General features: G+C 37.6%; 1 protein-coding gene across 2 annotated transcripts in view; it reads right to left on the bottom strand.

The window, feature by feature from the left end:
* Nucleotides 1–15405, bottom strand: part of LOC128217691 (uncharacterized) — a 64158-nt gene extending 48753 nt beyond the window's left edge. For both annotated transcript variants that reach the window (XM_052925007.1, XM_052925008.1), the window contains exons 1-9: nucleotides 15388–15405; nucleotides 12160–12371; nucleotides 11643–11781; nucleotides 8948–9034; nucleotides 3737–4901; nucleotides 2661–2797; nucleotides 2346–2482; nucleotides 1889–2093; nucleotides 1205–1596 (exon numbers count right to left, since the gene is read on the bottom strand). In XM_052925007.1, the coding sequence (XP_052780967.1) occupies nucleotides 1205–1596; nucleotides 1889–2093; nucleotides 2346–2482; nucleotides 2661–2797; nucleotides 3737–4901; nucleotides 8948–9034; nucleotides 11643–11781; nucleotides 12160–12315 (2418 nt within the window). In that variant the 5' untranslated portion in view covers nucleotides 12316–12371; nucleotides 15388–15405. The remainder of the gene's footprint in view (nucleotides 1–1204; nucleotides 1597–1888; nucleotides 2094–2345; nucleotides 2483–2660; nucleotides 2798–3736; nucleotides 4902–8947; nucleotides 9035–11642; nucleotides 11782–12159; nucleotides 12372–15387) is intronic.
* Between the last annotated feature and the right edge of the window lie 1892 nt (nucleotides 15406–17297).

Here is a 17297-nt window from a genome sequence, read left to right as displayed (position 1 = left end):
ATAATAAAGGGGCAAAAATTATATATTATGAAAGATAGACTTATGGGAGCCTGTGTGTAAAGTTTCAATGCCATACATGATGTATTTGCTGAGGTATTGACTTAAAAGTTGTTACATGCAAAACCTTAACCAGAATTTCTATGTCGAATAAAAAAGGGGCCATTATTTTAATTCAATGCAAACAGGAGTTATCTTACTTGGTTATTTAAGTACATTGGATGGTTGATAACCATTGTATAAAGTCTCAATGCAATCCATCCAGTAATTACTGAGATATTAACCTATGTGTGCTTACATGCAAAACCTTAACCAGAATGTCTAAGTCAAATAGTAAAGGCCCATAATTTGCATTATATTTAAAAAAGTGTTATCTGGAAATACATATCTAATGTTTCAATGCAATACATGATATATTTGCTGAGATATTGACTTAAATGTGGTTACATGCAAAACCTTAACCAGAATTTCTAAGTCAAATAATAAAGGGCAATTATTTTGCATTAAATGCAAACTAGAGTTATCTAACTTGGTTAATTAAGTAGGTTGGATGGTTGACTACCATTGTATAAAGTCTCAATGCAATACCTCAAGAAGTTGCTGAGATATTAACCTATTTGTGCTTACACGCAAAACCTTAACCAGAATTTCTAAGTCAAATAATAAAGGGCAATTATTTGCATTAAATGCAAACTAGAGTTATCTAACTTGGTTAATTTAGTAGGTTGGAAGGTTGAGTACCATTGTATTAAGTATCAATGCAATACCTCAAGTAGTTGCTGAGATATTAACCTATGTGTGCTTACACGCAAAACCTTAACCAGAATTTCTAAGTCGAATAATAAAGGCCTATTATTTGCATTATATTTAAATAATTGTTATCTAACTTCATTAATTAAGTATGGTAGATAGTTGGGAATACATATCCAAAGTTTCAATGCAATAACTGATGTATTTACTGAGATAATGACTTAAAGGTGCTTACATGCAAAACCTTAACCAAGGTGTGACGCCAACGCCGACGCCAGGGTGAGTAGTATAGCTCTCCATATTCTTCGAATAGTCGAGCTAACAATAAATGTATCATCTGTCCGCTTTTTCCAGGGTATGATGTAGCCAAAGAATTAGGATCGCCATCTCATTCAAAATCATTTTTTTTTTAAATCAGCTGATGATGGTTCTAAATCTAGCAATCTAGCCCACAAACCTGTCTGATCTCCTGTTCCATCTGTGTTTGGTCAGCTTCCTCCATAATACCTCCAAGTGTCCCACCCTGGACTTGCCTCTTGTTCAATTCTGTCTGCTGTGACTCTGTCTCTGAAGCCTCAGACTGTGGGGAAATTGGACCTCCTGGGTTCCCTTTGCTTGTGAGCTGTTTGACACCATCTTTCTTGTCTGAGCTTATATCATTTTCAAGCATATTTTTATCAGTGTCTGACTTGTTTGTTTGGCTGCTCTCCTGTGCTGCCCCAAGCTCCAAGGCAATATTGTACCTCAAAATGTCTGCATCCTGCTCCCAATCCCCTGACACAGACATCAGCCCAACCTGGTGTATCACACTCACAGGCTTTGCGGCTCCAGCATTCACCAGCAGGGTGGCTGCAACAGAGGCAAAATCAATCAAGCCTTTAACAAATGGCTGAAATCTTCTGAACTAAGAATCCCCTACTCTGCAGTCAATGGAATTACTATTTATACTGCAATTATTAAGTAGAATCTTCAAGTGCAGAATTAAAGTTGTAAAAAAGTAGAACAGGGAGCACATACAGAAAGCATATTGTCTCGTCTTAAAAAATTCTGTACATTTGAACGACCAATGGTATTGAAAAGACTCTCTCTTTAAACCAAACAGTGCTTGACGATAGCGATTAGAGGCAAATTAGAGGCTTACAAACTCTGATCTGAGACATGACAAAGCTCTGTTGAACAGTGGGCTGCACTGGGTAGCTGACCACGAGATCCACAAGCACTGGGATGGCGGGGTCGCGGCTTGGGCATGCGACGGTGCAAGTGAGCTGCTGGTTGCCCATGGTAAGCTGACTGAACGTGTGGGTGCTACTCTCCGCCCATTCACAGTATCTGTTACCTGGCATTACCTTGGAAGAGATGCATGTATTATTGATGTAAGTCCAACAAGTATATTCTACTCACTAATAATGGTACATTTTTCTTGTTCTGGCTGGTTCAACAGAAAAGAAAAGTAAAAGATATTTCCTTTATTTTCACAGCAAAAAAACATTGATCAGTCATGAACATAGCTGGCAGGTATACTATATTACATAAGATAAGATTTTACTGAAACAAAATGGATTCATCAGGTCATTTCAAACCCCCGAGTTTGACCTTACCTCAGCCAGGGCACAGCAGATGGCCTGGGTGGGGAGAAGAGTAAACATGCCAGGAAGGGGCCGCAACGCTGTCACCCTCAATCTCTCCCTGTTACCGTAGTCTACATACAAAACATCCACCTCACTCACAGTAGTGTCTGAAATTACACAACAGAATTGTTGACTTTGTTAACTTACAGACTTTGTATTATTATTACAAAGTGCTAATTCCTACATGTTCATGAAAACATTAAATTAATTTATTAATTTTAGTGTTAACATCAACATTTTTGTTATATTTTCTGCTCTTTTACACATGTGGACAATCAGTCTTACCTGACCCTGCAATATAGGTCTGTAGAATGTAAGCTCTGTAGTAATATGTGTCCTTACTGAACCGAGCCAGACAAACACTGCCTGCCTTGGGATGAGGCAGGTATACATCTGTGTTGGAGGGATCTGCTGTGTATGCACTGCAACAAGGACCAAAAGAACAGGTTCGTTGGGCAGTCACGAGCATTAGAAATGAACATAATATCTTGTCAAACTGAACTACTGCATTGACAATGGAATTTAAGTCCATTTACGAAAACTAAATATGTTTACTAAATATTCCAGAGAAAAAAAAAAAATCATTTTAACATAATAGCAAATGGCCCGAAAGGTCTTGTCAGACAGCCATCAGTATTCAGGCCAAGATGGACTTTTTCAGATGAATTTTCACACCTTCTCATGCAGTTACATTTTTGAAACGCAAAGTATGAACAAAAAGATGAATGCATGTCAATTCGTGTCAATTGTAGTTTTAAATGAGGTTGTTGGGATCCTTAGCATGTATATATGATAACAATTCACAAATAAGGTAGAGAAATTGTTGCCTAGATTCAAGATTTTTAATGAAAACCTTTAATTAAAAAAAAATGGATTTATTGAAAGAAAGAAATTCATTTTTAAAGACAATGAAAAAGCAAAATATAATTATCACTGCATAATTTTTAAGTGAATGATGTAAGTCTTGATTAAGTAGCGATTGATCTGCCTACCAAGTATGAGGTTCCTAGGCCTAAGTGTTTATCAGTAGTTAAACTTTGACTCACAGACCTCAAAATCAACCTTCCTATCACATTTGAGATTCCTGGCTCCAGTGATCTTTAGTAATTGATTGGAAAAAAAAAACAGCTCAAGGTCACCACAACCTTGACCTTTGACCCACCAACCTAAAGGAATAATAAGGTTCATTGGCTGGTCATGACTATCTTGCCAACCAAGTTTGAGGTCCCTCAGCCTGAGTGTTTGTTTTTTTTTGGCCAGAAACTGTTGGGAAGGACTGACAGCCAGTCTTATAACTGTATGCCACACTTTTAGGGCAAAATAAATAGTAGAAAAACAATTAATTCTAAAGACCGATTTACTTAATTCTTTGCATGAGGTCTGGTAGCTGTTCTCCACTTCGATTAACAAAGAAGCACCAAGGGGAGAGAATCTCACTGATCACCACCTGAGTTATCCTCCCTGAAGGCAGGAAGCTTGGTCTTAATACTATCTTCTTGATAACTGGTGGTGAATAAGTACATGATGTTTCAATGGAAATAATGTTTTTTGTACTTCCTTGATCATTAACAATTGTTTCTTTTTCTGTTATTTTATCATTATCAGAAACTTTCTTCACTAGAGTTCCTGTATTAAGTTCATCAACAGTTTTTTCAGGCACTGTTTCTACCTCCTGCCCTTTTGCCTCGACAACAATACTACCATTTCTCACAGTTTTCTCAGACACTTCACCATTATCTGCAATGTTTACTGGAGGTTCTTCAGATACACTGATATTCACACTTGCAGCTGTACCATGTTCACTTCCAGACTTTTTTCTGCTTTTCTTGATCTTTTTGTTTTTCTTTGATTTCTTTGGACTGGGTTGTTCACTAGAACTAGTTTCAACAGCCAACATACCCTTACCAGATCGACTTTTGACTATTTCCCTTGATTCTAGACTAGTTTTACTGTTCCCATCTATCTCACTTGATTCATCAGTAGCTATTCCACCACTGGCCTTTATACCTTTTCCAGAGTATTTTTGTTCCTCAAATGATGAGTTAATTCCTTCGTTGAACTTTTCCTTGACAGAATCAGGTACACAAGTAGCAAACTTAACATCTGCTTTTCTTGACAGAGTTTCATCTCTCTTCTCCATTTTACACATATTTATGAGGCCACTGTCATCCACTTTATAAACATCAGGACCAGAAGCATCCGTCTGATCAACTCCAGATCCCTTTTCTTTGGCAGTTCTTGCACTTTCTAGCTTCTGTTGTCTGTTGGCTTTATCAGATGTTTCAACACTTTCAACTGTTAAATTGTTTATTTCATCTGTTTTGTTTGCATTATGTGCCTTGAATTCTTTATTTTCAACCTTTATCTGTTGTTCAAGTGATCTAGACAGGCTTGTTTCTTCTGCTGCATGTTTAATGTTGTTAACCTTCTCTTCAGATGTGGGCCCTGTAATGTCTATCTCAGGTTCCTTTTTTTCCGGTGTACTTACTGCTTCCTCTGTTACCGTGGCATTCAAGGAACTATGATCTGAAGCAGGGTTGGCATACATAAATTAAACAAGAGCTGTCATAGTATGTGACGAATGCCCCCGAATGTGACATTGACCTATGAACAAGGTCAGTACATGAAAAGTTGATCTTGCCTTTACATGTCAAATACATATGGCAAGTTATTTCAAATTGCCTCTGAACATAAAAAATACCACCCATACTTGACAACCTATACTGTTATGTCCTTATATTCAGAATTCCCTTGTGAATAAACACTTAGTGTATCTTTCACCTTAGAGGTAGGGACATGGGTCTTGCACACGACACGTCGTCTTGGTATGTGGAACACATGTGGCAAGTTATTTTAAAATCTGTCCATACAAGAGAAAGTTACAGCCCGGACACGACAACCCATACTCTATGTCCTTATATGCAGCATATGCAGCACTCCATTGTGAATAAAAACTAAGTGTGACCTTGACCTTTGAGGTAGGGACACGGGTCTTGCACGCGACACGCCACACGTCGTCTTGGTATGTGGAACACATTTGGCAAGTTATTTTAAAATCTGTCCATACAAGGGAAAGTTACAGCCTGGACACGACAACCTATACTCTATGTCCTTAAATGCAGCACTCCATTGTGAATAAACACTAAGTGTGACCTTGACCTTTGAGGTAGGGACACGGGTCTTGCACGCAACACGTCGTCTTGGTATGTGGAACACATGTGGCAAGTTATTTTAAAATCTGTCCATATAAGGGAAAGTTACAGCCCGGACACGACAACCTATACTCTATGTCCTTATATGCAGCACTCCATTGTGAATAAACACTAAGTGTGACCTTGACCTTTGAGGTAGGGACACGGGTCTTGCACGCAACACGTCGTCTTGGTATGTGGAACACATGTGGCAAGTTATTTTAAAATCTGTCCATACAAGAGAAAGTTACAGCCCGGACACGACAACCTATACTCTACGTCCTTATATGCAGCACTCCATTGTGAATAAACACTAAGTGTGACTCTGACCTTTGAGGTAGGGACACGGGTCTTGCACGCGACACGTGACACGTCGTCTTGGTATGTGGAACACATGTGGCAAGTTATTTTAAAATCTGTCCATACAAGAGAAAGTTACAGCCCGGACACGACAACCTATACTCTATGTCCTTATATGCTGCACTCCATTGTGAATATACACTAAGTGTGACCTTGACCTTTGAGGTAGGGAACGGGTCTTGCATGCGACACGTCGTCTTGGTATGTGGAACACATGTTATTTTAAAAAAAGTTCAAAATCGGTCCATACAAGGAAAAGTTACAGAGCCAGACAGCCGGCCGGACGGTGCAATTTTAATATGCCCACCTTCGGGGGCATAAAAAAGACCTTTGCACATGCGTGTCAATGCTTGTCTATTGTATTATTGGTGATAAAAGAGCATTTTCAAAGTAAACAATAGTACTGCCTCTGGCAGTACACATGTAAAGTTTCATGTGAATATCGTGTATTTGAGTAATGGTCAAGTTTTCAAGGACAGTCGCACTATGGCTTTGAGAAAGTCTGGACTATTTTCTTCAGAAAACAAGCAAGCTAATAAAAACAAAATGGTATGGAAAAAGAGAAAACATTAGAAGCCAAGAAAAGTACCATGAATGATGTTAACTATGCCATTATGAAATCTGACCGTCATTCCTTCATTTGAAAATCAAACATGGCCTGGACATTATGTCCACAAACATTGCCTCAAAGTTTCAAGATTATTGGAAAATAAATGAACAAAAGATATTACTGTGAAATCATTAATGTTCGTGGGACATAAATGTTCGTGGTTTTTGTGGGTTAGTTGATCCACGAATTCAAGATCCCTTGAAATATAGACCCCTTATTCACTTTTTCAATTGCCATCGTTATGATCATACCCTAGTATGTTCGTAACAGCAGTATACAGCGCAAATACTGAACTCACTGTATATCTTACTATTACAGTTTTGTTGATATATTATATCTGCCTTTAACAATAATAAACCAAATCAATCAATGTGTTTTTTTATGAATTAAATGACAAAAAAAACGTGCTAAAACAAGCGCTGTTTTACAAGATGTGCGTGTTTAGTGTCAGTACTCAATTTAATCGATTACATTGGAGCTCACTGAGCACCCTAAGAAAATCACTGGTAAAGAATGCAAGTTGCATTTGAAATGAGTTGTATCCTTATAAAATGAGTAAAATCCCGGTATTTGCAATACAAGGATTTTCTCAGAGCCCGGGTCTCACTTGTGCTGTTTTCAACCATGCCCGAAGTGCCATGTCGATCTGAACGTAAGACTTATGATTGTATAAGATTCTTAAAATGAACTTAAATACAGTAAATATTTGATATGCAGTTGTGGAAAACTTTCAAAAAGGTGATTGAATTTGTAAACATTAGCAATGTTTTGGGATTGTTTACTGAAATATATGCACCTTCTCAGTGTTTTCAGTTTGCAAAATTCTTAATTGGCATTCAATGGCTTCGCCCATCTATATCCTTTGATCAGGGTGCATCTTCTTTTATGAACTTAATTTCCAATTAAATAACTGACATGGGTACATGCACTTATTGGCATGTCATACCACTATAACGAGTGTCATAAATCGTGTGACGGAAATCACATGCCCAGCATATGGAGATTAGGCAGACAATTTATGACAATTGCAGTTTTGATTATTTACTTTTTTCAAAAATGAAAAACCACGAATTCATGTACCCACGAAAATGTAATTTTATAGAAATTTCATGCCAACGAATATAAATGATTTCACAGTATCTGCACAAGATAAAACAGACTATTTTCAATTACAACTAGAGCTGTCACAGGAGTGATGAATACCCCCAAATACCGCCTGGACACAGGAATGGCAAACCATTCCTTTGAAAAGAGGCCATAACTCCAAGGTTACTGCACACTGCATCTTCTTTTATCATGCATGTATTGTTTTATTTAAATCTGTTGAGTAATTTAGAAGTTACACTGCTGACAAGAAAAACTGGCCTTTCATGAGTTATCATCCTGAAACCGTTTTTCTATTTTTAGTAACAGTGACCTTGGCCCCACCAGCCCCAATATCGAACTTGACCTGTATCTTCTGATGTTACACCTGTGTACCAAAAATTGTTCAAATCTGTCTAGCCTTTCATGAGTTATCGTCAAGAAACTGTTTTTCTATTTTTAGTAACAGTGACCTTGACCTTGGCCCCACCAGCCTCAATATCGAACTTGACCTGTATCTTCTGATGTTACACCTGTGTACCAAAATTGTTCAAATCTGTATAGCCTTTCATGAGTTATCGTCCGGAAACCGTTTTTCTATTTTTAGTAACAGTGACCTTGACCTTGGCCCCAATATCGAACTTGACCTGTATCTTCTGATGTTACACCTGTGTACCAAAAATTGTTCAAATCTGTCAAGCCTTTCATGAGTTATCGTCCAGAAACCGTTCTTCTATTTTAAGTAACAATGAACTTGACCTTGGCACCACCAGCCCCAATATCGAACTTGACCTGTATCTTCTGATGTTACACCTGTGTACCAAAAATTGTTCAAATCTGTCTAGCCTTTCATGAGTTATCATCCAGAAACCGTTTTTCTATTTTTAGTAACAGTGACCTTGACCTTGGCCCCACCAGCCCCAATATCGAACTTGACCTGTATCTTCTGATGTTACACCTGTGTACCAAAAATTGTTCAAATCTGTCAAGCCTTTCATGAGTTATCGTGCGGAAACTGTTTTTCTATTTTTAGTAACAGTGACCTTGACCTTGGCCCCACCAGCCCCAATATCGAACTTGACCTGTATCTTCTGATGTTACACCTGTGTACCAAAAAAAATTCAAACCTGTCTAGCCTTTCATGAGTTATCGTCCGGAAACCATGAAAACCGACCGACCGACAAGCTCACTCCTATATACCCCTACAAACTTTGTTTGTAGGGGTATAAAAAGGGCATAACTCATGGTTATTGAATAGCACCTTCAAACTTCCGTTCCATCAGGTATTATGAAACACGTTTATACCCCTAGAGTTTTAGCTGTCTTACCTTGGTTACACTGAGCAGAGGATAGAAGTTGGCTACAGTAGGTCATGGCCCTCTCTGAGTCAAGGTCTATCCTATCACCCCCACTCTCTGTAATGTAGAGTTATAAAACACTTTATTTTAACACCAGAAGACAACTTCTTGAGCTGTAAGTGATTTGAGTAAAAACTGGCATAACCAACTGTATCTATTTTGAGAAGTGATATGAAAGTAACCTGTAGGGGCTTCAAATGAAACATTTCTTAAGAGAAGCTGTTTAAATGTTTCTACTAGATTAAAGGCACATTAAAGCAATCAGCAGATAAAATACTTAATCAGGAACACATTACACAGTACAGCTTGATTTTCAGACTCGCAGCTAAAATGAAATCTCAAACACCAATCATGTCCTCCACAAGTGTGATCTCCATACATACCAATCATGTCCTCCACCAGTGTGACTGGGCGACCTACCAATCATGTCCTCCACCACTGTGATCAGCCAACCTACTAATTATGTCCTCCACCAGTGTGATCTCCATAATGTACTAATCATGTCCTCTACCAGTGTGAGTGGCCTACCTACCAATCATGTTCCCCCCCCCCACTGTGATCAGACAACCTACCAATCATGTCCTCCAACAGTGTGATCTTAATACATATCAATCATGTCCCCCACAACTGTAATCGGACTACCTACCATTCATATCCTCCACCATTGTAATCAGCCTACCTACCATTCATATCCTCCACCATTGTAATCAGCCTACCTACCAATCATGTCCACCACCACTGTAATCGGCCTACCTACCAATAATGTCCTCCACCACTGTGATCTGCCTACCTACCAATCATGTCTTCAACCACTGTGATCAGCCTACCTACCTTTAATGTCCTCCACCACTGTAATCGGCCTACCTACCAATAATGTCCTCCACCACTGTGATCGGCCTACCTACCAATCATGTCCTCCACCACTGTGATCGGCCTACCTACCTATAATGTCCTCCACCACTGCGATCTTCCCACCTACCATTCATGTCCTCCACCAGTGTGATTGGCCTACCTAACTATCATGTCTTCAACCACTGTGATCGTCCCACCTACCAATCATGTCCTCCACCAGTGTGATCTTCATAGGAACCAATCATGTCCTCCACCAGTGTGATTGGCCTATTTACCAAAAATGTCCTCCACCACTATGATCGGCCAACCTACCATTCATGTCCTCCACCACTGTGATTGGCCTACCTACCAATCATGTTCTCCACCACTGTGATCGGCCTACCTAGCATTCATGTCCTCCACCATTGTGATCGGCCTATCTACCATTCATGTCCTCCATCACTGTGATCAGCCTACCTAGCATACATGTCCTCCACCATTGTGATCGGCCTACGTAGCATTTATGTCCTCTACCACTATGATGGGCCTACCTACCAATCATATCCTCCACCACTGTGATCGACCTACCTACCATTCATGTCCTCCAACATTGTGATTGGCCTACCAATCATTTATGTCCTCCACCATTGTGATCGGTAGTGATGAAACGATTATCGAGTACAATCGATAAATCGTCGCTGACAATGTTTTGTCGGCGACAATCAATAGTGGTTGTCCAAAATCAATGCGATAATGTTACTTCCGGTAATTACGTATTTTCTTCTTATGCGGTAAAAGTAGATTAAATGTCAATTTTTCTTTCCGGTATTTTCTCGTTGAGTTCATTTTTACAAGGGAGGTCACTCTCTTACACAAATGCGGTGAATTGAAACACTTTTGCTTAGAAACTTACAAACTTTCCCAAAATGACAAATTGGTTTGAATTGATTATATATTTCATAAAACCTCAATAATCTGTCTGTATGGTGTGGTGGGTCCGGTCTTACCTGCAAATACCAGCTCGATGCATTCTGTTCTTGAAACCTTTTTTGGTATCGTTTGTTATTAATATATTTACTTTTTGTGAAAGTTTTATGAAATTTAGATATTGCAATGATATCTTCATTATAACAGGTTATTGAATGTTAAGCTGGTTAACAAATATTTAATATGCTTTTACATGGATAAAATGCTAAGATAACTTACTTGATGCGGTGTGCATAATTTTGCAATTGATGTGCAATTATTAAGTATGTGTTTTGTTGTTATGTTTTTTCGTTAAGTCATTAAAGACAGAAAAGGTTATGGTTATTTACTTACTGTTGCAAAAAGCATGACTATAGCATCACACAAACTGATTCCAGGTTAGACCATTTAAATTATCATGATTATACTATGTATAAAGAATGTATTCCTAAATGATATTATGAACTTTCGATTTTTGTGCGATAGTAAAATGAAATACTTGGTCCGATTCGATTTGATTATCGATAGCAAATGGAGTCCAATTTTCAAACACTAGTGATCAGCCTATCTACCATTGATGTCCTCCACCACCGTGATCGGCCTACCTACCAATCATGTCCTCCACCACTTTGATTGGCCTACCTACAAATCATGTTCTCCACCAGTGTGATCTCCATATGTACCAATCATGTCTTCCACCACTGTGATCGGCCTACCTTCCAATCATGTCCTCCACCACTTTGATCGGCCTACCTACCAATCATGTCCTCCACCAATGTGATCTCCATATGTACCAATCATGTCCTCCACCACTATGATCCGCCTACCTACTAATTATGCCCTTCACTACTGTGATAAGCCTACATACCAATCATGTCCTCAAGCGATGCAGTAAGGAGCTCACACGTGTTGAACACCCGGTCCAGTAGCTGCTCAATGTTGCCATACTGCTGAAGGAACAGGCCAGAATCCTCCAGGGATAGCCCAGACCGTGCCTCACACTTTGCCTGCATTTTACATCATGTAATGTTGTTATGGTCAGTCAAGCAATCCTACCCTACCAGGGTCTGCAACCCTACCACAAGTACAAGTATAAGACACGGCAGGGCTCCTGGGTCAACTATGCATTTTCAATGTGTGAGGACAGGCCATGTAGTAAGCAGAGTAGTTGGATGAACTATACATAAGCAATTACAAGCGCACAGAGGGCATACAATGTGCCATCACATAAGCTCTTCTGGCCTTTGTTTTTTTTTTTAATTTAGCGACCAGTCAGATTCCTTAACCAATTTACTATGATGATCCTGTCAAATAATTGGGTGTCTTGGGTCACTTAAATTGTCGAGCCCTCAATAGCGCAGATTAAAAAATTGACAAACTAATACCTTGTGCACATAGTTGTGGAGGATTGTGTACAATGTTTCCTCCTGGTTTTCAAGTGCCAACAATTTTTCCTGGAGCCTCTGTTTCACCTTCTGTGTGGTACGCTGCTTCGCTGACATCCTGGACCCTGATATTGACAGCTCTCGGGATGAGGCCATTTATGCTGGTTGGAATATTGTTTACAAAAGAAGGCGGTTTTCGTACTTATAGTTACCTGAAAGAAAGATATATTATTATACTTAATACTTAAACAGAATAGAGGATTACAATAAAATATAAGACTGATTTTGTTGGAGACCATGATTTAAATGTTTCATGATTTTTCAGTAGCAGGTGACAGACTGTTAAATCATGGTGCAAATGTGTGTGCCAATTATGAATTCGCAAAATGAATGACCCAGTAACTGTCAAATTTGGAAATTTAAAAGTAAAAAAACCCAACCTTTTCAGTCTCCTGCCAATGAGGAAATTGTAAGATATGTTTCTTTTCCATTCCGGCCGAAATATCAATCCTTGGGGTGTAAAATTAATATAATTGCAATAAATCATGACAGATAATATTTCATACTGATCTCTGAATGTGATGAAAATCAACAATTTCTGTATTCAATTATCCTCAAAAATGTTGAATGAACTAGTACAGGTAAACAGACTTTCTTAATTTTTTTTAAAAATCTACCTTTTGAATGGCATTTTTTCTGAAGATTGAGAAAAATAGCATATATTTTGTTTTGGGAATGGGTCCAATAGTCAGACCGGTGGGCATTTTAGAAAAATGCCTGAAATTATATATAGCTAAAACAGACTGTATTACAACGCAGCAACTTTTAAGAAGTTTGAACATCAGAGTATGGATTTGCACACTATACTTCTAGTCTGAAAAATACCACAAAGTAACGGTCTTGTGGAAGCGTCTGTAAGAACTTTTAATGAAATAAAATGCTGAAAGAAATCAGACAACCCGTATTTGACGCTGTTGTGACATATCATGCAACGTCATTACACAATGGATTCAGTCCATCAGAATTATTGATTGGCAATAAAATTAAATATGTCAGTATACCAGTGCCACGAAAGTGGTCGAAATTAGCACTAGCCCTACAGCAAAAAACTAGTATATTTTCTTTCAGGCTAGTAAAAATTCTCAAAGTACTAGCCCGACTTGCTAGTGACGTAAATAATTCCTACTTTCACTACTGCACCGGCCAAAACCGCTTATACAGCTAGAGTCCGAGAACAGCAATGCAAAATTAATTTGGTCCCCGACATCATACTTTATATTTAAATTAACAAGAGCTGTCACAGAGACAGCGCGCTCGACTATTCCGCCGCTTTTCAGTGTAAGGATTGAAAAGTTTTGGTGAAACATGCATTGATTCACTGTTAGATTAGATTTCAATGCAATACATGGTGTGCTGAGATATTAACATAAATTTGGTTACATGGAAAATTTCAACCAGAATTTTTAAGTCTAATAATAAAGGGCAATTATTTGCAAAATACTGTTAACATCTTGGTTATTCAATTACGTAGAGTGGTTGAATACCATTCTATAAAGTCTCAATGCAATACATCGAGTAGTTGCTGAGAAATTAACCTATGTGTGCTTACACGCAAAACATTAACCAGAATTTCTATGTCGAATAATAAAGGGCGATTATTTGCATTTAATGCAAAGTAGAGTTATCTAACTTGGTTAATTATTAAGGTTGGATGGTTGAGTACCATTGTATCAAGTCTTAATGCAATACCTCAAGTAGTTGCTGAGATATATACCTATGTGTGCTTGCACGCAAAACCTTAACCAGAATTTCCAAGTCGAATAATAAAGGCCTATTATTTGAATTAAATGCAAATTAGAGTTATCTAACTTGGTTAATTAAGTAGGTTGGATGGTTGAGTACCATTGTATCAAGTCTCAATGCAATACCTCAAGTAGTTGCTGAGGTATTAACCTATGTGTGCTTGCACGCAAAACCTTAACCAGAATTTCTAAGTCGAATAATAAAGGCCTATTATTTGCATTAAATGCAAAGTAGAGTTATCTTACTTGGTTAATTATTTAGGTTGGATGGTTGAGTACCATTGTATCAAGTTACAATGCTATAGCTCAAATTGTTGCTGAGATATTAACCTATGTGTGCTTGCACGCAAAACCTTAACCAAGGTGTGACGCCAACGCCGATGCCGACGCTTGGGTGAGTAGTATAGCTCTCCATATTCTTTGAATAGTCGAGCTAAAAACTACCCAAGCAAGTCCAAGGAATAATGGTGGTCCAGTTAAATTTGTTGAAGGCTCTCAGCCAGGATAACAAAAAAATGAAGGTGGTTGGAAGACTGGCTCCAAAAAAGAAATACAAAGAAAAACGGGAACTATCAAAAGCGTTATTTTGTATTCTAATTGTGTCTTATTATTTGTTCATGTGAAAAGTGAGCTCACAACGCATGATTATCAATGATATTAAGACGTTAACATCAGAAAAATATTCAGGCTAGACTAGTGAATTTTCTTTCAGGCTAGAAAAAACTGTGATTTACTAACCCCACTTGCTTATGAGTTTAGATCTTAATTTCTATGTCTGCCAGGTTTATACCATTATGAGAGCAATGAAAGTATTATCCACCCAAATAGGTGTCATCTTATAGAAAAGCTGCCTAATGGAAGGTGAACAGATGGTTAAGAGTAATGACAGAGACAAAAATGTTATACGGGATATGCCATATCATGATCTTTTGTCAGCAGTATTTTATCACTGGTTTGCAGATAATTACACACACACACGACACATGTAAATCTGTGAGAGTGCATAAAAATTTATGAAAACATTTAAAAAAAATCCTTCAACTCGGTTTGATTAGTCTTTCTTGGTTTCTTGACCCGATCTTGTAACTGAACTATTTCCCATTTCCATGGTCTCCTCATTACTTCCCCATAAAGCTCATGTTAAAGTGAAGATTTTATAACTTTAAAAGAGTATTTTCCAAGAGTAATGCCCCCTGAAGCACTCTCCCAAGTTTTTCAACAGTGTCAATTTGATTTTGAGTTTTCGCCCCTGTTGGTTTCTGCTTCGCCGACGACCAGTGACAATTATGACAATGTGGATGATATACAACTAGTAAATGACTGCATTAACACAAGAAATTATTATTAAAATAAGTGTGAAATAATAAATCCAACAGTGACATAAGCTAAAAAAGTTTAAGAACTCTCAAACAAGTTTCACACTTACTTTTTGCACATGTTTTCGGAGTAAAAAGGGGAGTAACTGTGTAAGATGTTGAGAGAATCAAATCAAATCGGCAAAACTGAAAACGGTCTGTGTCGGAGATGGTCGAGCAGTTACCATTGTACTTCTATCAAACTTCGTTTCCGTATAAATCTACATAGCTGTAAATGAAATATGAGCTGCATGCTAAAAATAAATAAATAGCATCACATGCGTAATTTTTTCATTAATAAGCCGATCGGCTTCGCTTGTCAGCTCATCAGGACTTATGATAAATGAACATTTATTATTTATATATATCACAGGCATCTGAATCATTGTTTGTCACTAAAATGTTGTTTAAAACCATTTTGGGTACATGCAATGAGATAAACAACACATCTGAAGATATTTAGTGTCTTTGATATACTTTTTTGTATATCAAAGACACTAAATATCTTCAGATGTGTTGTTTATCTCATTGTATGTACCCCAAATGATTTTAAACAATATTTTAGTGACAAACAATGATTCAGATGCCTGTGATATATATATATTTCACATATAGCCACATATATTTAGGATTCATGAATTTTTAAAAGATCCAGAGGCGTGGAATAAATTTGATCAGTATGCTAAGGTGGATCGCAACCCTGAGCGAATGTTCGAGTGAATTATTTAAAATTGGTATACAAATAAAACAGCATATGCCTAATTTGAGACTGTTTTGAAGCTACGTGTCTTCAAACTATACAACGGGACGTAAATATTGAGACATCAGTAATTTGTTTTGCTGATATTTCCATCTTTTCTTCGTTTACTGCTACCCCCCCCCCCCCCCCCCATTGGAAATTTTGAAAACATGCAAGGACATGTATTTTTTTTTCTTTTTCTTGTTTTACCTATTTTATCTCTAATGCGTCCATGACTCTCAAAAAGAGCGTCGTTTTTATTTTTCTGTTTACATATAATCAATCCAAATTTTATTACAAATCACCGCATATCAAGAAAAATATACCTTACCCAAATCGGTTTTTGGGCAATATCTATTAATTAATATAACCCCTCCCCCTGCTGTTCAAATACTTTAAACAATAAGCACGAAGTTAATCGAAATATGGTTGATGTAGATAAATGAATGGACATATTACAAACTTAAAGCTGCACTCTCACAGATTTACCATTTTTACAACTTTTTTTATTTTTTTGGTCTTGGAAAGAGCAAATTTTTGCGTTAATATCTTTAAACCAATGATATAAGATTAATGACAAACAATCAGATCGTAGATTTTCACATTTCCGTTCGAAAATTAATAGTTCGAATTTTATGGCCTGAACCGTTTAAGAAAAATGCCTCAAACATCATTTTTTGAACTTAAATACAAATCTTTGTGATCTAATTTTTGTCAGCAGTCTAATTTAACTGGTTTCCATGGATTTTCGCAAATAATGGCTCGTTCCAAGACAAAAAATAAAAAAAAGTTGTCAAACGTTCAATCTGTGAGAGTGCAGCTTTAATAGGGTGTTGTTTCGTATAATAATTTGATCGCTTTTATGCTATAGTTATTGTTTATTTCTGTAATACTGAATAATTAATTCCACTTAAAACGGGCACTACAAACTAAATACATATTTATCATTGTATATTGTGTTATAAATACCTCTTTATATATCCATTTTCTAACAGTAAACATAATTCTTTCTGAATTGCAATGATTACAAATGAGCACAATGAACGCCCAGACACACACACACGCGCACTCACACGCACGCTAGCACACATTCACACACATTAGCAAACCTACTGCATTTCTTCATAGTCATAGCAACCATTTCGTCGATTCCGACCATTGAAACGTTTTCCGGAATCTGAAAATAATCTAGTATGGCCGCGAGCGCCACAATGTCACCTTCTGCATCATGGGCGCTGAATG

The sequence above is a fragment of the Mya arenaria genome, chromosome 14, assembly GCF_026914265.1.
Source record: "Mya arenaria isolate MELC-2E11 chromosome 14, ASM2691426v1".
NCBI lineage: Eukaryota > Metazoa > Mollusca > Bivalvia > Myida > Myidae > Mya > Mya arenaria.
This window is presented reverse-complemented; position numbering and strand designations above follow the sequence as displayed.